The sequence below is a fragment of the Petaurus breviceps genome, unplaced genomic scaffold (genome assembly GCF_028583685.1).
Source record: "Petaurus breviceps papuanus isolate PSGF00001 unplaced genomic scaffold, PetGlider_PUasm1.0 229, whole genome shotgun sequence".
NCBI lineage: Eukaryota > Metazoa > Chordata > Mammalia > Diprotodontia > Petauridae > Petaurus > Petaurus breviceps.
In genome coordinates, this window is record NW_027185903.1 from 4,132,873 (window position 1) to 4,156,918 (window position 24,046).

The 24,046-nt window shown below is 39.9% G+C and overlaps 1 protein-coding gene across 8 annotated transcripts in view; it reads left to right on the plus strand.

The window, feature by feature from the left end:
• RAI14 (retinoic acid induced 14) overlaps positions 1–24,046 on the plus strand; it is a 183,390-nt gene that overhangs the window by 86,881 nt on the left and 72,463 nt on the right. For 7 of the 8 annotated variants that reach the window (XM_069096109.1, XM_069096104.1, XM_069096110.1 and 4 more), the window contains exon 3: positions 22,766–22,896. In XM_069096109.1, coding sequence (XP_068952210.1) covers positions 22,766–22,896 — 131 coding nt within the window. Of the gene's footprint in view, positions 1–21,895; positions 22,038–22,765; positions 22,897–24,046 lie in introns of those variants that run through there. The other variant, XM_069096108.1, reaches the window with a different exon arrangement.

Here is a 24,046-nt window from a genome sequence, read left to right on the forward strand (position 1 = left end):
GAAGCTTAATCCAGAACGGATTTCCTAGCCCAGTATCCGGTGTCTCTGGTGGATATAGAGGGTGGTGTGGGAGAGGAGAAGTAAGATTTCTGTGTTCAAGAGTCTGTATACACCTGAATGGTTCTTGTTTCTGTTTCTGAAACAGGCAGATTCAGTTTAATTGTCTGAAAAGCAAGGTAAGAAACAAAATATAGTTATATTCTGTTGAGGTCTCTGGTTCCAAGTGTCCTGTTTCTCTCTTTCTTCTTTGCATTTATTGGTTGGGAGTAGTGGGAGGGAAGGAAATGCCAGAAGAGCGGTAAGTTAAAATTAAATTCTTCTAGCCCACGTCTCTGACCTGTTCATTGCAGTGAGAAACTGTGCTATTCAATATGGCAGGTTTCTGGGTTTGTTTGGGTTTTTTTGAAGGTGGGAATTTTTTTTCATTCAATTTTTATTTTATTTTTAAGCTTTCCGATAATCTGCTGCTTCTTAGGAGCATACTCAATGTGTGTGGTACAATGCCAAAATAGCCCTACTTGTCCTCATTCCCCAGTTTTGTGTAACGTTGCTGCTTCTAGAAGAGGCTGCATTTCCATGCTGCTGCAATCATTTAGTAAACTCTGTTGCTCCATTTGTTATGTGTATAACTTTATTTAAGCTGGAATCTTATCTTTCCCCTCTATCTCTCCTCCTCCCCGAAAATGGAAGGTGATTTGGGTAGATCCACATTTCTCTTGTTTCTTCTGAAGACACAGTGTTCTTCTAGCTGATTGTTCTTCTCCCCCCCCCTTCCCCCCACCCAGCTCACCCTCCACAGAAGCCCCCAATAGTTGCCACCCATGTGGGCAGAAGCCCTTCAGCAGAACATAGGATGAGATCCCATATAGTTGTATTAAATGCTCGCATGCTCCATTGAACTCCTGGCCTCTTAACAGTTTAAATGCTTTTAATTTTTGTAAACTGGAGAATTCCCTCCTGAGCTACTGCTAAAATGTCACTCTAGTCTACTCTCTGTCGAAGAATAGTACACTGAGAAAGTGGTGCTTTGGAGCTTTGGACAGATAGAGAGCAAGGTGGCTAGAGTACCAGATGTGGAGTCTGGAAGACCCAAGTTCAGTCTAGCCTCAGATACTTACTAGCATTCTGACCCTGCCCAAGTCACTTGGTGGCCTCTATTGTCTCAGAGGGGAATTAAAGTACAAAAGTTTCAAGACAAAAATTCTGTGCCACACTGTGATACAAAACAAAGGCAAAAGACAATTCTTGCCCTCAAGGAGCTTACAATCTATTGAGGAAGACAACATGCAAACAAATAGGTATGAAGCAAGCTATATACATGATACATAGGAAATAGTTAACAACGAAAGCGCTAGAATTAAGAGTAATTAGGGAAAGACTTCTTGTAAAAAAAATGAGATTTTAGTTAGGACTTAAAGGAGTTGAGAAAATCAGTAAGTAGAGCAGGGGAAGAAGGGAGTTTCAGGAATAGACCACTGTCAGAAAATGCCTGGGGCTGAGAAATAAACAGGTGGAAGGTCATTGTCACTGGATTGAAGAGTATGTGGCAGGAAGGAAGGTCCCTAACAAGACTGTAATTGGATGAGTGTGGTGGGGATGTTGGCATCAGAGAGATTTGCCAGATTTCTGAAACAGCAGTAAGATAGACGGTCTAGGTTGGAAGTACTTTGGCTACAGGATCAAATTTAAGATGAGTTAAAGAGGGACAATCTGCCAGAAGGATTTCATATGTGATTTTGGATTGCATAGTTAAGGATTAGTGAGAAAGGTACCAAATTATTCATTCTTATGGCTCTTGAAACCACTTATTTATGACAATTATCTACTTTTGCCATCTACCATCTTTTGTAACTAACAGTTGGAATAGGTTATATCTTTAATGAATAAAGGTGGCCATCAGAAACAGGACTGTGATTTAATTTGCCTTGCAATTCAAACTGTATGAAATAGGCCAGGGCACCTGTCGCCACCTAGTGGCAGCATAATGCTGCTTAAAGAAAATTTTACCAATGTTTTTTTTTAAGTACCTAGGAAATAGCTATGTTTTGATGACTGAAACTGCAAACTGAAATGTTAGAGAGTAACAGAAAATGTCGCAGAATCCTTATAGACTCATCTTAAATCCTTTATGGCATCTGGAACAAATCTCTCTTGTGGGTACAAATGGGTTTGTTTATAGTGCTTTGTAAACTTAGCATGGTCTGGAGTTTGATCACAACTTGACCTCACATGCTGTCAGCATCCCAAAGGAAATTACCAACTTTCTTGATTTAGTTTCTGACTTTTAATTTATCTTTTCAGTGCATTGTCTCTTTATTCAGTTACTGAGATTCAGTTCTCTAATTTAGTTCTCTAAGAACTGATATACCTAGTGACCAACAACTAATTGTTACATTCCCTAAGTACGTCTGAATCACTGTATTTTTTTGGAGGGGGGAAGGCAAGGCAATTGAGGTTAAATGACTTGGCCAAGGTCACACAGCCAGTAAGTATTAAGTGTTTGAGGTCAGATTTGAACTCAGGTCCTCCTGACTCCAGGGCCTGTGCTCTATTCACTGCACAACCTAGCTGCCCTCACTGTATTTTTTTTTTTTAAGCAATCGGGTTATGTAACTTGCTAAAGGTTACATGGACAGTTATTTCTGTGTGTGGTGCTAAGTATCTGAGGCCAGATTTGATCCCCAGGTCATCCCGACACTGGAGCCAGTGCTCTTACTTGCTGAGCCACTTGGCCGCCCCCCACCACTGTATTTCTTACAGTGTTTCTGACTTGTTCACTGTGCAGTCAGTCAGCTGTCAAGAACTTTGACACCAGTAATGCCTGAAAGAAATCTGATTTTGTATAGGATGTTTCTGTAAAAGTTGGATGGTAGGACATGAGTCCTTATCAAGCCAGTCACAAACTCTCAGCACAGTAGTTTTCAAGTTGTCTTTGATTTCTTGCAAGCCTTTAATGACGTGGTCTTTTTAATGTTATAAATGAATTTCATATCTTGATCAAGTTCATAGTTATACATAGGATCACAGTAGATTTATATCTGTGAGGGGCCTCAAAAAGCCAAATGGTCAACCTTCTTATTTTTGTTGTTGGTCAGTTGTTTTAGTTGTGTCTGACTCTCCATGACCCCATTTGGGGTTTTCTTGGCAGAGATACTGGAGCGGCTTGCCATTTCCTTCTCCAACTCATTTTACAGACGAGGAAACTGAAGCAAACAAGTAACTTGCCCAGGGTCGCACAGCTAGCAAATGTCTGAGGCCGGATTTGAATTCTGAGTCTTCCTGACTCCAGGTCCAGTGCTCTATCCACTGTGCCATCTAACTGAAGAAACTGAGATCCATGGACATGAGATTTGTCCAAATTCATACAAGTACCAAACCTCAGATTTAACATTTGAAACTGTATTATATATTGAATAAAATCAAAATCAGAGTATTCAAAGCTAATGATACATACATACATGCATATATATATGTATATACACACATAGAGAGAGAGAGAGAAGGTGAGGCTAATTCATGAAATACCTTTAATACTAGACTGAAGTGTTTAGATAGATATGATATACATTAGTCTCTGGGATTGCTCTGGGAAGAGGTGTTCATATGGGAGATGGGAGAGCAAAATAAAAATATTAGAGATTATTTTAGCAATTGATATTGTATGGGAAGAAGTAAAGAAACAGGGATATCAGATAACCAATTCATTTTACAGATAAAAAAAACCTTAGGAACAGGGAGGTTAAGTGACTTGTTCTGGGACACAGGCAGTGTCTAAGGTAGAATTTGAACTCGTGTTTTCCTTACTACCATCTAGTAGTGGCACTGTCAAATGCCCTGTCATGTTCTTATTATGGATTGACTATCCCAACCCCTTACCCCTAGAGGTTTGGTGGTAAAGTTGAAATTGGAATTCAGGACCAGAATTTATTGCCTCTTAAATTTATTAAAGGAACTGAGAACTCAGTTGTCTCCTTGATGATCTTAGGTGGATGTCTCTTCATACTAATTGATTATATGAGAAAATGGAGTTACAGTGTTTTGTTCAGACATAACAGTGCCTTTAAAAAATTACTTTAGCAATAAATGGAATCATAATTCTTAATGTGTATAAGGAAACAGATTCCAACAATCCTATCAGATGAGAGTCAAAACTACTCTGCTCAAAGCTACATATTTGAGTTCCAAGTACCACTTAATTGGATTTTTTTTTTCCTCCTCTCGTGGTTGTTTGTTCACATCGGCGTCTGGCTGCATCATAAAACTCTAAAACAGAACATTTTAGAAATCCCAAGTGTGCTCTAAAAGGGTAATGAATGAGGTTTTACATATGGAAACGTCAGTGACTTTTCCAGTGGTTCTTCATATCAGGCTATCTAGACATTTGCCTTGCATTTTGGCTTCTCCATGACTCTCATTAAGAAATTCTCAATTGCAGAGTTAAGCCCTCTTGGGTTTTGCTAGGTTGCTATATATCTTCTATGGACTGACAAGTATTCTAGAGCAAGAGGTCAGTCTGTGCTACAGATGTTGGGACATGTGTGCATCTGACGACTTGGAAAAATCATACTGATAATGAAATGCATAGCCCCTTGTGTTCTTTTTTTTTCTCTTAAAAATATTGCTTTGTGCCTTTAGACATCAGACAAAAATAATTTCTTGGAAGAAAGAATTTTTTTTCCCCTTGGGTGGATGCTGGGTTTTTTGGTTGGGTTTTATTTTTTTTTGGTTCTATTATTATTGGAGGGTAGAAAGGCCATAACAAATATGCCCTTTCTGAGAATTACAAGAATTATGTTATAAATAGATCAATGGTCTCTCTTGCCCAAAATAGTTTAGAATGTCCAAATGATTTTAAAAACTATACAAGACACCCGCTTTTGAAAAGGGACGGGATCAAAGTAGATAATAGAACAAGTGGGAGGGGGGATAGGAGGGAGGAAAATATAGTCAGTCTTTTACAATGTATCTACTATGTTAATGTTTTGCATTAGCTACACATGTACAACCTATACTGAACTGCTTATCTTCCCAGTAAGGGTGGGTGACAAGGGAGGAAGGGAATGAATCTGGAATTCAAAGTTTTAAAATCAAATGTTTAAAATATATATATATATGTATATATATATATATATACTATTATTAATATTATTTTACATGTAATTGGGAAATAAGATATACAGGCACTGGGGCATAGAGATCCACCATGCCCTACTGGAAAAGTCGAAGAGGATATTGGAGAAGATATGGGAGAGAGCAGATTGGAGGAGGGGATATCCTGTGGGACTGCTATTTTGGGGCAGTGGGTAGGGGGAAAATGGGAAGAAAATTTGTAACTGAAAATCTGGGGGAAATGAATGATGTAAATCAGAAGTTAATAAAGCATTTAAAAAACTATACAAGAGGTACTTGTCATGTAAATCACACAATATTAGACTCTGTAAAATTTTTTGAGGAAATGTACTTTTGGGGTTTAGTGGACTTTAAACCTTCTTGCATAATGTACAGACCTTCAGCATAGGAATGATCAGTTGAAGTGTCAATAGCTTCACTCGCAAACAGGCAGAGAAACTTTTCCATTTTGAGTGTGTATTATGTGCATGCCACTATGCTTAGTATTATCAGCCATACAAAGAAACATAAGCCATGGTCCCGCCTGTCAAGGAACTTAAAATCAAGTCGGGGAGATGACATAGTCATTTAAGAGTTAGTCTTTCCTGACCTTGTTACAGGAGATACCAGAAGACAATAAGTGATTAAATACCAAACTAAAAATTCACTGATTTTTCAGCAAACGTTTATGGACAGTGACAATTGTGAGTTTAGAAGAGGATTGGAGATCATTGGGTCTGGAGAGGGTTAATGGAGAAGGTGAAACATAAAGTAGGTCATGAAAAAGGGGAAAGGAAGTAGATAGATAAAGTGGGGTGATGCCTTAGGGAGGCAAGAATGCATGTGACCCATGGAGCCAGAGGAGATACTCTATATGCAAGTGCACTATTCAACTAGACTATGTTCTGAAATTTTCTAAGCTCATGGTTGCAGTATTCTGATAAGCCTTGAATTCTAGGCTAGAGAGGATGGACTTTATCCTTTGGTTTAGTTTTTGTAAATGCAGGTTTTGGTTACAGTTAGGACTGAATAAATGACAAAAGCATGAAAGAGGTGGGCAAAGAGCCATATCTACTAAGATTGTAATATATAATAGTGCCAAATTTTCATAGTTTATATGAGCCAAGAGTGGGTGCCTTTAGTATTTTAAAGAAATTTTCATGTGTTACTTGAATATCACATCCTGATTTACATTATTTAGCAATGACTGGCCAGCCTACCAAATCTTACATTGTATTTATTTAGTTTTCTCACGTGGTTCCTTAAAATCCATTAGGAAACATTATTCAGAGAGGCCTCTTCACTAAAAGAACTGCTGCTGTTTCTAGCTGTTTTTAACTGACTCCTAAGGATGAGAATGATCATGAAAAATGAGATGGTTTTAATCTCTTTCTTTCTTTTGATGTGTGAATTTGGGGGGGGGATGGGAATGAGAGGAGCATAGGACCAAGGTAAGGTTTGTAAGGCAGGCATGATCAGTTGAATATTAAAGATATTGCTATAACTTTAACCACAGACCAGTTTGTAAAAGTGGTTGGATCCTGGTTCTCTGTTTAAGTTCATTTTTTTTGTTTGTTTTTTCTTTTACAGTACTCAGTCAACAACAGAGTCAAACTGGACTGATCATTCACTAGTCTCCAAGCTAGTTACAAAGGACTGTACTTTGGGGAGGCACAGGAATTAAAAAATATATAGTATGTGCCCTCAAGAAGCTTATAGCCTATTTGGTTAATAAGACATTCACAAATGACTGTTTTCCAAGGCTGAATTTGTAATCGATAATTGACGTGAAAAAGGGTTGGGGATTCAGAGAAGTAAAAGATGATGATGGTGGTGATAGTGATGATGATAAGCTGCCATTATCCCCATTTTATGGAAGGGGAAACTGAGGCTGAAAGAGATTAAATGATTTGCCCAGAGTTGCATTGCTAGTAAATGTCTGAGGCAGTATTCAAACCTCAGGTGTTTTTGACTCCCAAGTTTGACATTCTGTCTGCAGTCAGCTGGTGGGTAATCAGGAACTTCACAGAAAGATGATGTTTGAATTCAATTTCATTTATTTATTTATTTGCTGCTTTTTGGAGGGGGGAAGGTAGGGCAATTAGGGTTAAGTGACTTGCCCAAGGTCACACGGCTAGTTTTTTTTTTTGTGTTAAGTGTCTGAGGTCGGATTTGAACTCGGGTCCTCCTGACTCCAGGGCCAGTGGTCTATTCACTGCACCACCTAGCTGCCCCTTGAATTCAAATTTAAAAGACTTCCTTGGACAAAGATTACATGTTGGGAGATGAGGTATCTTCTGGTAGAATCTCTTGAGCCAAAGAGCAGACATGGTGAGGTACATTATGAGGCTGGGATATGGTGAATGGTCCAGTTTGACTGGTTCATAGGGGCATGTGAAGCTAAAGCTTGAAAGGTAAATTGAGACAGAATGTGAAAGGCTCTGAATACTGACTAGGCTTATGGGTTTTGAGTTTAGTGTGTAGGCAGCTGGTATGCATTTGAAAGTTTCTGAAGATTGGCATGGACAGTATTATATCTTTGCTTTTGGAAGACCACTCTGGAGGTGATGTATAGAAGACTTGGAGCGAGGAGAGACTGGAAACAGGAAGATCAGTCAGGATCCAAGTAAGAAATCAGGATGACCAGGACTAGAGTGGTAGCAAGGGATGGCATGGATATGAGAAAGATTGTAGCAGAGTAGTGACCGATTAACTCCCTAGTCCTCACCGCCACCTGCAGTTCAATATTGCAAGAATTTTCAGGGTCCTTGCTAACCACTGCACAAAAAAGCCAGCACAGGGTATATATAGAAAGACAGGCACGCTGCAGTTTATTTATCAACTCAAGAGTGTGACATACACCATCAGCAGGTGATGGACATATGTGTCTTACAATTCCACAGATGACCTATCTACATATGCATACACATATATACATTTCATACCTATATGTGTATGAATGTATGTATATAGATGTATTAGGTATGTATAGAGGTACATGTACGTGCACATGTGTATGTGTATAAATGGAGAGAGAAATAGTTTGTTTCTCCTGAGCTACAAGACCCAGTTTGAATGAGATCTGGTAGGTCACATAAGTCGGAAGGCTAATAAAGCAGTTTTGGGGTAAGATCTGGTAGGGTGGAAAAGCTACGTTATTAGGGAAAGAAAAAAGAATATGCTTAAACTGTTAACAAAGACCTTTAGCATAGCCTTTTACAGGAATGGAGACTGAATCTTCTTTATCTGTCAGTTAATTAGCATTTGTTAAGCTCCTACTAAAATGTCTTATGAGATAGAATAAAAAGAATTGGATGAGTTCCTGCAACTATTAAAAGTACTCTGAGTTTTCTTTTGTAATTGTAGAGTGATTAGGGGAAGGAGTCTTTTGGTAGATTCTGTATATTTAAATAAATAACATCTATATCGCGCGTAATGGAGTCAGTGATGTTCTCCCAAAAGTTCTCTCTTGACAATAGCAAACATTTATTAAATCCATGCTTTGTGCAAGGTACTACGTTGAACCTAAAGATGTGGTGAAAAAAAATCTTTTACTCTCAAGAAGCTTACATTCTATTAGGGGATATACCATGTGTACAAATAAACATGAAATACGGACTAAGTAACTTTGGCGGGGAGGAGACCAGGAAAACCACCTTCTTCCCCTCGAGCTTACTTAAGAGGAGCTAGGTGTAGGAGATGGTGCCCAAACTGCACTTGAAAGGAAGTTAGAGATTTTAAGTGACAGAAGTGAAGAGTGGGGTGGCTAGGTGGTGCAGTGAATAGAGCACTGGTCCTGGAGTCAGGACGACCTAAGTTCAAATCCGGCCTCAGACACTTGACACACTTACTAGCTGTGTGACCTTGGGCAAGTCACTTAACCCCAATTGCCCTGCTTCCCCCTCACCCCCCAAAAAAAGTGAAGAGTAAATGTATTCTATATATGGGAGACCACTTGTGCAAAAGACTTAAAAGTGGAAGATAGTACATCATTTCATGAGGAGAAGTTAGCTGGTCAGTTGGACTAGAATGAAGAACACAGGAAGAACTATGTAAAATAAAAATAGCTAGTTGGTGCCAGATTATAGAGAGCATTAAGTTCTAGTCTGAGGGATTCCTATTTTGCCCTAGAAGCTATAGAGAATCTTTTAAGATTGGGGGTAAGAGGAACAGTGACATGGCCAGATCTGTGTTTTAGGAATATCAGTTTATATTTCAGCAGCTTATATTTTGAACCTGGGTAGCAAAAAGGATGGTAGGTACCTTGTTCAGAAAAGTCAGAGAGAGGGAGCTAATTTGGTAGGGCAAGACAGGTGGGAACAGGTAAGTAGGGAAGAGGATGGTTTCATTTTTGGACATGGTAAGTTTGAGACATTAGCAGTCAGTCAGTAAGGATAAAATAAAAGTTTTCTAATTAATTTTATTTTTTCTTAATTTGTTATTCAGTCATCATCCAGTTATCTCATTCGTGTTCTGCTCTTCATGACCCCATTTGGGGTTTTCTTGACAAAGATACTGGAATAGTTTGCCATTTACTTTCCCAGATCATTTGACAGATGAGGAAATGAGGCAAACAGGGTTAAATGACTTGCCTAGGGTCACATAGCTACCACCTAGCTGCCCTCTTCTCAATGAACAAATATTAATTTCTTTTCCTCCACTGTCTTCCCTGGCACTGGAAAACAGAATCAAAACCCTTGTATCCAGTATGCATAATCAATTAAAAATAATTTTTACGTTAATTATGGATGTGTTTTGGGTGTGCAAATGGTCACGAAGTTGGCATTTTTTCCCCATTGTAGCAAAATTGTGGTTGTGGCGGTGATCGTGATGGTGATGGAGCATTTGGTCAATTTTAGTCTAAGCTTTTGTCTTCATTGAATGGCAAAGGAAAATCATGCAGCGAGTAGCTTCCTGAAACAAACACAGTAATTTGGTTTTCAGACTACAAGTCGACACTAAGTTTTGTGTTAATGAATGGAACGTGGGCCTATATCCATGCAGAAAGATGATGCTACAGTCTGTAGGGGCCCATGTGTCAAACTTTTCTAACCGTCATGGTAGCTTTTGCTGATCTGTGACCCCTCTTCCTTCTAGGCTTTAATCTATCCCTCCAGCAGCTGCTGTGGGTTAGGCATGGGCAGCCTATAGCTATGCAATAGAGTTTGCTCTTGGGAGAAGTTTCCTATCCTAGCTAGGAACTGAATCTCTGGCCTCATTAGCACTGTACCCTCACCTCCTGAGCTAATGGAGTCCATGTCAAAGAACAGGAAATGTGCAACAAATCTTCAACTGATTTTTGTGCTTTAGAGGCTTGGGATAATATTGGAAAGATCACTACATTTGGAAATGGAAGACTTGAGTTCCAGGCCCAGTTAAAGCTTGCCATTTACTGTTTGTTTGAGTCCAGCCAAGTCACACTTCCATGTTGAGAAGCAGTTTCATTCTCTATAAAATGAGAGAGGTTGGATTAGTTGATCTCTGAGGGGCCTGCCTCCAACCCTGGAGTCCCAGCAAGTCACTGAGGCTGCTTTATTCCCCTGAGGCCTCTGTCCTTGAAATTCTGCCATACTCTCTGAACATTTAGTTGGCCTTATTTTCTATTTAGGTAGAATTTGTGCAAGAAACAGAATTATTTTTAACTGAACCCAGCCACCTACTCCATATGAAATCTATACTATACCACTGTGAATCTGAGAAAAATGTAAGAATTGGGACTGGATGTTATGCTCAAATGCATGCCTAGAATACTTTTGTCATGTGCTTGAATTATAGGCAGACATGTCTCAGAACGTTTTATCTGTTTGTGATGAGAACTTGGCCAGTAAATCCATGTTTCAGATATAACATGCTTAAGTCTCAAGTGTACCTCATTTTTATGCACCAGGTCTTTCACTTGGTAGCTCAATTTCATTAACCAAGCCTGGCTTTGAATATACTAGGCTAGTGAGCTATTCAGAAAAAGCAAATGCTGAATTCCTTTTTTAAAGTTTATCATTCTTGTTGTTTAGTTGTTTTTTCAGTCATGTCTGACTCTTCATGACCCCATTTGGGGTTTTCTGGGCAGAGATACTGGAGTAGCTTGCTATTTCCTTCTCCAGCTCATTTTGCAGATGAGAAAACTGAGGCCAGCAGGGTTAAGTGACTTGCCCAGGGTCACACAGCTAGTAAGTAAGTGTCTGAGGCTGGATTTGAACTCAGGAAGATGAAGCTTCCTGATTCCAGCCCAGTGCATCACCTAGCTATATTACCCTTCTCCTGCCTTTCTTTTGTGTAAATCCAAGTGTTCATATATTGTATTGGGTGTGATTTAAGAGCTTAAAGCTCCTTTGCCAATCCCTGTTGAAGGATACCCAAGCCAGGCATCTCTTTAGATTTCTCCTTCTTGGCGGCATGATAAGTAGTTTCTTCCTCCTCCCACTCCCATCAGCTTCCTTTTTGTGTTGTTTTCCTCCATTAAATTGCAAACTCCTGGGGCGGCCAGGTAGCACATCGAGTAAGAGCACCGGCTCCAGTGTTGGGACGACCTGGAGATCAAATCCTGGGCTCAGACACTTAGCACCCACCCAGAAACACCTGGCCGTGTAACCTTGAGCAAGTTACTTAACCCCAATTGCTTAGGGGCGGCCAGGCGGCTCAGCGAGTAAGAGCACCAGCTCCAGTGTCGGGATGACCTGGATCAAATCCAGGCTCAGATACTCAGCACCACACCCAGAAATAACTGGCTGTGTAAACTTGAGCAAGTTACTTAACCCCAATTGCTTTAAAAAAAAAAAATTGTAAACTCCTTGGGGCCTGGGACTATTATTTCTATTTCTTTGTATCCCCCCCACTTTGCACCATGCTTGGTGCATAGTAGGTGTTTAATAAATCCTTACTTACTGATTGACTGATTGTACTTGTTATTGTTACACAGCACCTTACATACCATAGTTTTGTCTCACTTGAGTCTTAGGACTATCAATACTAAGAAGATGGGGCAGACCCTCTTAGGTCTTTTGATCCCAAGACCCACAACTTTTTCCACTCTATAATATTGTCTTCCACCTGAGCTAGAATCATAGAATTAGAATTAGAGCTGGAAAGCATCATCTAATATCCCTCCTCCTCCCCCTTGCCCCCAACCATTTTACAGATGAGGCTTGGAGAGGTTTAATAACTTTTCCAGAGTCACACAGGTAATAAGTGGAAGGGTGGGATTTGAACCAGGTCTTCATTGTTGTTGTTTGGTCATTTCAGTCATGTCCACCTCTTCATGGCCCATTTGGGATTTTCTTGGTAAAGATACTGGAGTGTTTTGCCATTTCCTTCTCCAGCTCGTATTACAGATGAGGAACTAAGGCAAATGGTTAAGTGACTTCCCCAGGATCAGGAAGAGTCTGAGGCTGGACTTGAACTCATGAAGATGAGTCTTCCAGAGGACCTCAGGCCTGGTGCTTTATCCACTGGTCTTCCTTCTTTGACTCCAAATCTAAGAACCCACCTCTGTCAGATTTGCTATGTTGGAAGTTTTCTTTGTTTTTGCTTTGAGCCTTTTCTCCTCTGAGACGGGTATTCTCTATCTTATATTTACTTAGCACTAAGAACAGACTGCTTTCCACCTCATGTCAAATGCCCTTGTGCATTAGTAGGGACTTAGATGAAGTGCTTTTGGAAACACCCAATTAATTTCCTTTAATAAAGGTTTAACTTCGTTACTTAATCAGCAGTGCCTCTCAGAGCAAGAAGGTAGAAAAGGACAGCTGGGCTTTGGTATACTGAATTCTGGGTTGGGTTCCTTGTTCTCCCATCCTGTGTACATAACACAGAATGGAAGGTTTGACTAGATCAACCTGAATTCTATCAGTAGCAACTGGTAGGCATAGTCTAGAATATTAAGAGGGGAAGGGAAGCTGGTGTAGAGGTTTATTTACCCATCAGAAACACCTGCCTGGCTTCTGTGTGAACAAGGAGGGCATTATGTAGAGTGAATAGCTAGGACATTATAACAAGGCATGTTTGGGTAATCTCTTTGTGATAATGTGTGGGTGGAATGTGAGACTGTCACTTTAGAGGAAATTATCAAGAATGAGCCTAAGTAGTAACCAAATCTGGTCATAAACAAAACTTTTATCCTTTGCTTTAAAAAAAAATATTTGCGTCTGAACTTGACTTTAAACAAACCCCAAATAGAACTTCCCCCTAAATCCACCTCTCCTTCCAAATTCCCTGTTTGTAGTGATGATACCAACAATTCCTAGTCATCCTAGTTTATAACCTCAAGTCATCATTGACCCTTCCCCTTCCCATTCTCTCAGCTTCTCCTGCCTTGCCAAGTCCTGTCAGTTCCACCTCCATAGATACCGCAGTTCTGCCTCTCTTCTCTTTCATCAGTCATCTTCTCTAGTTGAGATCTTCATTACCTTTTGCTTGGCCTCCTTTTGTGGCGGTGGTTTGTTGTTTTGTCCCCTGGCTTGCAGGTGAGTGGCTCTACTCATGGGGTGAATTCTGCTTCTGATTATCACGGGAAACTTGACCTGCTCTGTTTTTCCAACTTGGACAAGTTCACCCCTCCTTAGGCAGCCTGGTTAACACACACACACACACACACACACACACACACACAGACACACGCGCACACACACACACACACATACACACACTATTGGAGGGAGGAAAGGTTCACCTTATTGGTGTTGAACTTTTGCAGTAATATACAATGGGCTTATTAGCTCACTACCTCTTAGAACTACTGAGCTCAAGTGATCCACCAGTCTCTGCCTCCCTGGCAGGATGGATTCCATGCTTGTGCTACCACACCAGTTCTGCCTGGACTACTGTGATAATCAGCAAGCATAAACTAAATGCTTCCTGGGTTCTGGACACTACTAGGCATTGGGAAAACAGACAAAAATGCCATCATCTCTGGCTTCAGGGAGCTTTAATTCCAAAGAGTGAAACAGAATTCCATGAACTTAAAGAGGAATATGTATGTGTGTATCTTTATTTGCTGTAGTACCTTGCTGAAATTTAGTATTTCTTTCCATTTTGAATGTAAGCAACACAAATACTGTTCTTAGAAGGAGTCTGTATGCTTCACCACTCTTCCAAAGGGCTCCATGACCCATGCACCATAAAAGGTCAGGGTTCTTAACTCTGAGATTCCTGGTAGCCACCTTTATTTATTCATTTTTACCCCACATATAAATCTCTTTCTCCTCTGGATCCCCTTATATTTAGTGTCTCTAATATTCATTTTGTATCTAAATCTGTGCTGTTTTGTACTGTTGGCCATCTTGTGTATCATGTGTTTTTCCAAGTACATTATAAACTGTTTGAGGTCAGGGATTGAACCCTCTCCTTTTTGTATCTGTCTTCTCCAATGCCCCTCACAGTAGATGCCCCCAAAGTACAATAGATTTTGATATATCATTCATTCTGGTTCAAAAGGTCACTTTCTTGTTTTCCCATTTCTTTCTTTTTTTGGGGGCGGGGGGAGGCAGGGCAGTTGGGGTTAAATGACTTGCCCAAGGTCACACAACTAGTAAGTGCCCATTTCTTTACATTTAAGTTTTCTTCCTTATCACTTTGGACTGAATGGGTCTTTTATGCCAACCTTGCTGATTATCACTTAGGAAGAAGTAGCAGAGTGTCAGGGAACAGGGAAGGAGTTCTTTCTTGAGAGTAAGAGTGTCTAGTAGTACCTTCCTTATTCTTTGAGCTGGAATTAGAACTGAGCCACTGCAATGAAATATGAAAGCTTCAGCATCTTTCATAAAGGAAGTCAAAATAACTTCTTCCCATAGCTCATCAGTATATTCTGTCCAGTCTGACAGGTTAGGTTATAAATGTCTGTGTTTCATAACACAGACATTTATAAATTTGTTTCCAAGAGGAGGAAAGGATAAAGCTTGTTTTTCTGTGCCTAAGTGATCAAAACTTGGCCACAGAAGGTCATTAGGGCTCTCTGGCTGTTTGAAGGGCTACCTGTGTACAGTCTCAGTGTCCTGTGATCATTATAAAGGTTTTTATTTTGTCTGTTACCCCAGATGTTGGGAAGACATGTCTCTTGAGAGGGTGCAGTCTTCAATAGGGAAACCATTAAGACAACGAGTGTCTGTCATGTACTGACAATGGAAATAAGGACAGGTAAGAGAAATGATTACATTATGGCAAGAATAATGATAGTAAGTGCTAAAATTCAGAGTAAATTGAGATCTAGGGAAGGAAGCTAAGGAGAACAAAAAGGGGTGTGGTTAAAGATATATTGAGGTAACTAGCATCAAAGAGGAATTAGAGTATTTCTCAGTTGCTAACATAATTAATAGCTAGAGCTATAAAAAATATTAGTGCTAATGGGAAGCCCTGGAGGAGCTATGGAAAGCCTCATTTTTAGTCTCTTGTCCAGAGTGCTCTGCGACCAGATTGCAGGGCAAGGCGTTTGGGGCTCACATGTTGCTTTCCTCTTCATAGCTAAGGCATTACACATGGTTCTGGAACGTAGCATATGGCTTCCTAAATTTGCAAATGCAATCTAATGTGTTTAGCTAAAATAGCATGCTCTTAAACAGTTCCCTGGAAAGGAGTTGTGCTTATTTTAAAGGTTTGTTTCTCTTGAGACCCTTTAAGTGCTTGTAAAATGGTTTTTTACCAGTGACTTATCATGAGTTAGGTAGTAGGACAGAAAATTGAATAATAGAAATTTTGGTTCCGGGTGTTATCTTCTTCTTAAAGGATAATGGATTTCCAATCATAGATTGTAAGCTTCCAGCTATGTTCAAAGAATTCCCAGTCACTGGAAATCAAAGTCCTAAAATGCTAGTGTTACAAGGGGTCTGAGAGGTCATTCAGTCCAATTTCCTTTTTTTACAGCTGAGGAAAAAGAGACCAAGAGGGAAGGCAGTGTGGCAAAGGTGAAACAGTCTGTGGAGGCAGAGCTAAGATTAGGATTCGGGCTTCTTAAATATCAGTCCCAAGTCCCTTTCTACTTGACCATACTATATACTGCCTCTTTTATCAGTCAGAATACGTAGAATAGAAGGTAGGGGAAAAGATACTTGCCTTTCTGCCATGAGAACCTAAAGACAGGATAGACTGTAAACCCTTTGTGGGCAAAGAACATTTTTTCTGGCACAATTATGCTATTGTTGTCCATTTCAGTCATGTCCTGCTCTTTGTGACCCCATTTGTGGTTTTCTTGACAAATATTAATGAACTGGTTTGCCATTTCCTTCTCCAGCTCATTTTACAGATGAGGAAACTGAGACAAAATTAAGTGACTTGTCTAGGGTCACACAGCTAGTGTCATCTGAAGCAAGATTTGAATTCAGGTCTTCCTGACTTCAGGCCCAACTCTCTATCCACTGTATCACTTAGAACATTTATATAGCTCTCAGTACCTTCTTTGATCTTAGTGCCAGAGGGAATATGCTCATTAAATACTTGTTTGTTCAGAAAGTGACCAGTTAAATACAAAAGAACAATGAATTTAGGATTAGAGGACCTGAAGTTTTGTCACTCTGTGATCTTGGGAAAATCAATCTTCTGCATCTTTGTTTGCTCATCTGTAGAATGAGTGATTTGGATGAGATAACCTTCTGGCCCTTAATCTTTGGTCCTGTATTGGAGGCTTCCATGATGGTTTTGAATGTGGGAGTTAGAAGAAGCTTACTTTAACACTGTCATTTTATAGATGAGGACCAGAGAGTTTACAGGGTAAGGAGAGAGGGGACCCAAGATCATACTGGGGATCAATAAATCCCAGCCCCTGTATTCTAATTGCCCATAGACTAGTTGAGAAGACAGAATGAGTACCTGTGAAAAAATTGGAGAGCTGTATAGGACTATGTGCAAACAAATGCAAGGTTATGTGGTATAGATAGCTAATGCTGTGGTATTTGTGAGAATAAAGAGATTTTAGTGTGTGCTGAGACCATGAGACAAGACTTTGAGGAGCTGGGGGTACTTTGTGCTGGTTCTTGAAGTATGTGTGGGCAGGCTTTCGGTAGGTGGATAAGGAAAGGAGAAGGAAGCATCTAAGTATTGGCAACAGCATGTGCATAGTTGTCAAATGAATAAGTAGCAAAACCAGGGTTATAATCTGGGGTCCTTTGACTCCAAACCATTTTCCCAGATCTGTTTCTAGTAGAATGCAAGCTCTGTAAAGGTAATGATTTTTTTTTTTAATTTTTGTCTTTGAATCCTCAGTACCTAGCATAGGGCCTGGCACATAGTAAGAATTTCAGAAATGTTTGTCAAGTTTGAGTTTGTTGAACCCAGTCTACATAAATGGACACTAGTGAAACTAGGCATGATGGGGCAGAGAATTTGTCCTCCTGAACAGCAAGTGAGGATTTTGGTAAGGTGCATGGTCTACAGACAGGGAAGTGGATAATTCTGAAATGTTGTAGCAATCTTCAATTTAAATATTCTTCTGAACTAGATAGTTTTGGTATCACCCTGCCTTATGGTAGAAGATTGAACAAGATGAGTTAGTAACAAAGTCCCTTTGGGCATTTATGACTGATTTCACTTAAGGAAGGACCACTCTACCAGGGGACCAGATTCATGGTCTGATTCCAAAGTGCAGTGATGTTGACAGTATTTATTCAAACATCTCTTTAGCCTCATTCAGTAGAGGACAGTGGAATTCATTTTTCTTCTCCTTAGATAGACATTACATACAAGTACTGTCTATTCCCTACTGAGCTGTGCTTCTTTGGACTTATCCATCATTCCGCAGGATTCTCTTCATACTTGAAGATCACTTCAGCTTTGGTGTGCCATCTCGTTAGTACTCCTTGTCCCTGGATTAGAGGGCAGAGTTCATGAATTCCCAGAACTTCCATCAGACCAGCTAGCTCTTCCTTTCCCATTCAGCTACATTCCTCTGAACTTCTGTCTCCACCATGCCTCTGGTACCAGGTACCTTTCGGGAATTCCCCACACCAACCTGCTTTCAATTTCCTTTTGTGTGTTGACTTTCTTCATTAGAATGTAAGCTCCTTAAAGGCAGGGACTGACTTTCTTTTTTCATATTTATATTTCTTGTGCTTAGTATCATGTCTGACATCCAGTAGGTCTTGGTAAATGTATATTGACTGACAAGAAGGGAAAAGGTAGGAAAATCTCAGTGGTCTAGATCAGGGAATGAAGGAGGTGGTACTCTCAAAACTGTGGTTTTGAAAGGGATATGAAATGGCCAGTTGTGAATTCCGAAGCTTATTATTAGTATAAACAGCTCCCTGGCCCATAACCAGAGAATAGTGCTATGTAAGCATCAGCTTACCCTTAGACCTAACAGTGGCTGTCTGGGTAACAGTACCACATCTTGGAAAGTCAGCTGTTCATAATCAGGTTTCCTACATTAGACTTATTACTAGTGCTCTCCATCCCACGGTTTGTCTTGGATGTCTTTTATTGGCAACTTCTGGCCTTGCTAATCTATCACACTTGAAACTCTGTACCTTGATTTCTCTTTATAGAAGATTTTTATTTTGGTACCCATTTTAATCTCTGTGGGAATTCCCCAAGTGAAACTTAGCTATTGAAACACCTTCACTGTTTCCTTCTTTGCCTCATACCTTACAGTACTTCCCTTCCTAGCTTGCATTTTTCCTCCTTCCTTTGTTGATTCTCCCCTATTCTCTCCCAGCTACCACACAAGTGGTATCCAGACATTTCCCAGAATAGAGAGAGCTGTCTTTCCTTCCTCTCTACTTCTTGCTTCCTCTCTGCTTCTGCTGCCCCTACTCAATTCCACATGTCAGTTGAATTGATCGTATGTGTGAGCACGTGAAGATGCATATATATATATACATATACATACATATATATGTGCACCAGTATATTTCTTTTTTAAGCAATTGGGGTTAAGTAACTTGCTCAAGGTGTTTCTGGGTGGGTCATCCCGACACTGGGGCTGGTGTTCTTACTCGCTGTGCTACCTGGCCGCCCCTGCACCAGTATATTTCATAGGTGACCTGGCTTTTCCACCTTTGTCTTGAGAAGCTAGATTCTGGCAAAAGTTCAAAGAAAAGGGAAAGGATTTGTATTTGGCTTTAGGTTTTGTAAATTGTAAAGTTATATAAAGAGAGTTGTTATTTTAAGGAATTCTTGCAAAAAGCAAAAAAAAAAAAATAGTGAATGGATACTCACTTGCTAGTAAGGGAATTGACTTCTTTCCATTTTTCATGGATCATATTTTCCAAAATGAAAATGAGTTCATTTCTTTACTAGCAAGTATCCATTTGCTGTTTCTTGCTATTTGCTATGCAAGTTGAACTTTCTAAAGCTCTCCCTGTATTACTGATTTTAGGAAAATTAATTTCTGTTCCCCAGTGTGTCAGATTCTACTTTTAAATGAAGATATTAGGCCTTAATGATACACAAGGACTTTCCTGATTTCCCTAAATGGTAGTATTTTCTCCTTTTCCCTAAAAATTACTTTGTGTGTGTTTTGTATTTATATGTGTACATATTGTGTCTCTACCCAACCCTAACCCACCCAAAATGTCTTGAGAGCAGGAACAATTTCATTTTGTATCCTTTGTTCATACCTATGTGCCAGCAACATAGTTAGTGTTTAAATAAATTATTAATGAATAGAAGAATGACTAGAATCTCTCTGCAGACTACTTCTAAAAGGGTGTAAGTAAAATAAATGCTTACTGAATGAAAGATTGACTCCACAAGCAGTTTCCTAAATGAGTGTAACCCTTGTGTTTTCTGTAGTTCATCTGCCATTTTGGTTTCCTCACACTATCTCAGGTCAGGAAAATCCTGAAATACACTGGATATTTTTCCTTTTGAGGCAAAGTCAGTAGGAATTAACTGATTTAAAATGATATCTTGAGATCAATTTTTCTTTATTAGACAAATTTACAATGAAATTTAGTCTAGGGCAAGTGTGAAATGCAACATATTGTTGTTACTCATCAATAAAAAGAGGAAATATGAGGCTTCCTTTTCCATTAATACCTTCTGGTGCTGCAACCCACAATACTTGCTGTGCTGCTGACTGGAAGGAGGCCTTAGTGATCATTTAGGTGAGATGAGATGATGTCCTGTTTGTTGATAAATGGATAGGATAGGTAGCTTTGATCTGAGATGGTCAGTGGCTCTATTCAAAAGGAATTCTTCCTAGAAGCTCCTAAACTTTTAGCTGCTTCATGTGCAGAAACAAGAAACCTGGCCCAGCACTGGGCCTCCGCACACCAGCTGAGTAGGGTTCACAAGGAAACCAAGCGATGCCTTCTTTTTGCAGTCTTCAGCTATGCATAGCAAGTAATTGGTGTGTTCACCTTGCATGAATTACTCAGATTAGGCTGTCTCAAGCACTTTCAAGAGCCGCTTATAAAGTATTTAGCTGGCGATAGCCTGAAAATGTTGCTACCCACTGCACAGGTGGAAGCATTCTGCTGCCATTGATTATACAATCTGGCATAAAGAAGAAAATCGCTCCACAGGCTATTTCCTAAAGGAGTATAAGTAACCCATGTTTTTTCTATTGCTTATTCTCCTTTTTATCTCCCCAATCTAGTTCAGCTTGGTTTTCTCAAATCAGGAAAAGCTCCTAAATGACCTTTGCATCAACAGGACTTTGCTACTTACCTGCTATGTGTATATACTGTAATAAGTGGTTGGGGATTGCAGGGTGTGTAGGGAGGAAAGCAAAGTTTAGATAACACTTAGTAGGTCCCTACACTCATGGAGTTTGCATGGCACAGATAAATGTGATGCACATTATATGATAAGTTCATTCAAAGCAAAGGTATGAGATTGTTACCATCTAGGATGCTTGGTGGGATGGTCAGGAGTGACTTCATGGAAGAGGTGGCATTTAAGCTTTAAAGGATAGGTAAGAATTAAGTTCAAGCAGAAAAAGGGAGAACAATTTAAGCCCAGGGAATATCAGGAGTAGAATCAATGTACTACACCAACTTTGGAGATTTCATTTGGCCTTGGACAAGTCACTTGATAACCAATATCCTTTTCTTCATCTCATAAAATTATGCCAAGGGGGTTGAGGTAGTGAAGGTCTCATTTATTAGATTTTCTGAGGTCAAAAAATCTGTTAAATTTACTTGGGCTCTGAGTCCGGATCCTCTGAGAGATTTTTGTTCATAGCCTTTGATCTTTCCCTATTGAGGGAAATGGCTTCTGGTCAACACTGCCATTGCTTCTAGAAAGGCCATGTCAATTGACTGCCCTTTTGTTCCACTCTCCATCCTTGTGACTTTCTAGACCATAACTCCCTTTCTTGACCACCAATTCCCTTTATGAATTGTTTCCCCCATTAGAATGTAAGCTCCTTGAGCCTTTTTTTAACTTGGATCTTCAGTGTTCATCACACTGCCTGATGTAGGGTACACAATTATTAACGTTTTTTTCGTCCGTTTATTATATATCTGGGTAAATTCTCAGGGAAGGCAGTGTAACATTGCATGGAGATGTAAACAAGTGAGGCTTTTATTGACCAGAATTCTTTGCTGTGACAGCAGGTTTGAGAACCTTTAAGATGTGAATGGTGTCTGGAAGGATAGAAATTTACTGCAGTGTAATTTCCAGATTGTGTAGATCTAGGAAAACCTGGCATTTTTCAAATATAACAGAAGCCAGTGTGTAACTCCCCCCAAATTGGAAGGATTTCATTTGGTATGTCTCTTCTCGGCCAAGTTCTTGGACATCTGGAGACCTTGCTTCTTTAGGGACTGGCCTATTTTGGGCAGCAGCAGCTACTTCCCATGTTTTCATTATCAGCAGCTGTGTCCTAAAACAAAGACAAGTGGGAGCCCGGTATAAATCAAGCCCTGGCCCACCCTCTCTTATGCTGTTGGTTGTTGGGCTTAAGTCCCTCCCCCATCTGGTTATTTGCTGCAGGTTCTGAAACCTGAATGTGTTGACTACCAACCATGCCGTACCTGCAGCGTTTACTTGGATTGTCTCTGGTGAGTTGGCTTGTGAAAAGTGACTCTGCTAGAATATACTTTAAATTGGGGGAGGTGAAAGGGGGGAGGGAGTAGATACCATCTGTACGTGGGAATGTGTTGCAGTGACTTACTAGGAAAGGAATTATTTTGCCTTTGGGGAGGGGTTAGTTGGGGTACTGCTCTGAGTTGTTTCTGCCTGTGGGACCCTGCTGACTCAGCCTTCTAGAATCATTTAGTATACAGATCACCACAAAGAGGTTGGTAAACAAAGGCCAGAAAGTATGACTGGATTGAAGCAGAAGAGACAGTTATATCTCTGAAACCTTTTGTAACCTGGGGTGGTTAGATGGATTTGCTTCTGTGCTGTGTTCACATCCGGTGAACCTTGGACACCAGGACAAGGGCTTATCTCCAGGATCCGGCCCTAAAGGTTGGCTAGGATTGAACTAATATGTAAACTGACATCTGGAGAGCACTGGGCAGGCACAATTTTAAAGAAGTGGCTTTAATGTAGCATTTGAAGTGACTGTTCAGGTTACACATGCGTACTATTTCTATTTAGGACACAACTCTCTTTTCTGAATGTTGAAGGGAAAGGTATTTTAAAGTTGATATATTTGTGGAAACTTTTTATCGGGGCTTTGGGGGGCTTATATGAAGATGAAGAAAGGACTTATCCATCTAACTCAGGGTGACCAGTGGTCTTGCCTATTCACCTTTTCCATTTTCTTTTCCTTGCTTTCCAGACCAACGAGTGGAATAAGAACGATGATCGGCTGTTGCAGGCTGTGGAGAATGGAGATGTGGAAAAGGTGGCCTCCCTGTTGGGCAAGAAGGGTGCCTGTGCCACCAAGCATGACAGCGAGGGCAAAACTGCGTGAGTATTTTGTTGACCTTTGCCTTAGTTAGCTAAGATTTTCATGCCCTGGAATGCTAGGATCCTGGGAAGTTTGCTGGAATTCCGCGTGACATTTATTTTACAAGTGGTTTCAAGTGTCTTTGTGAACTTCCCATAAATTTGTGTGAGGTTGTTACTGTTAAATCTCATTCCTTTCCCTTTTACTTCCAAATTAATATTATAAACAACAACAACATCAAAAATAGGTAACATTTATATCGTGCTTCTAAGGTTTGCAAAACAATTTAAATGTTATCTCATTTGATCTTCACGGTGACCTTAGGAGGTAGGTGCTATTATTATTCCTATTTTGCAGATGAAGAAACTGAGGCAAAAAAGGGCTAAGTGACTTACACGGGGGTCACACAACTAGTAAATGTCTGAGGCAAGATTTGAATTCAGATTTTCCCTGACTCTAAATCCAGCACTCTGGCCACTACATCAGCTGGGTGCCCTACACAATCACCTTCGTCTTGTAGTGATGATTTGTCCTCAAGTGTAATCAGAGAATAGGTAGTACAAGAGCTGACACTTCTTTGTGGGGGGAAAAAATCAGATTGTTTTGCCATGACCCGAGTAATAAACATGATATGTTAAAAAAAAAAAAAAAGGCAAGGAACCAGCTTTAAATAGTCTCCACAGCCTCAACAATATCTCACCTTTTTCTTAAGGTCTACCAAATCACTTGTTATTTCCACATCACATTGCTTCTCTAGTATTTGTAACTACTGCTACTACTGTTATTTATTCTGTGTAACTCTGGTTACAAACTTATAAATTTTGTTTCCTTATCATTTGCAGTGTTGCAAAAGTCAGAGCAGTTTTAATTTTTTAAAAAACAGCTTAATACCACAATAAGACTTTGGAGACATCCTATAAAGAAGCATACTCCACCCCTCTACATTCCCACAGCGTTAATTGGTTCTACAAAGACACAATATTAGGGGAAATAACATCACAGGGGATAGTACTTTGACAGGAACAATGTTATAGCCTGGTGATTAACCCACTGCTGTTACAGTGGAGTTTCATGATGACCACAGGATTTGGTTATGATTCATTTATTTGAAAACTTACATTGGTTAGGGAACCTTGAGCAAGGTGTGACTATAATCTAATTCATTACAAA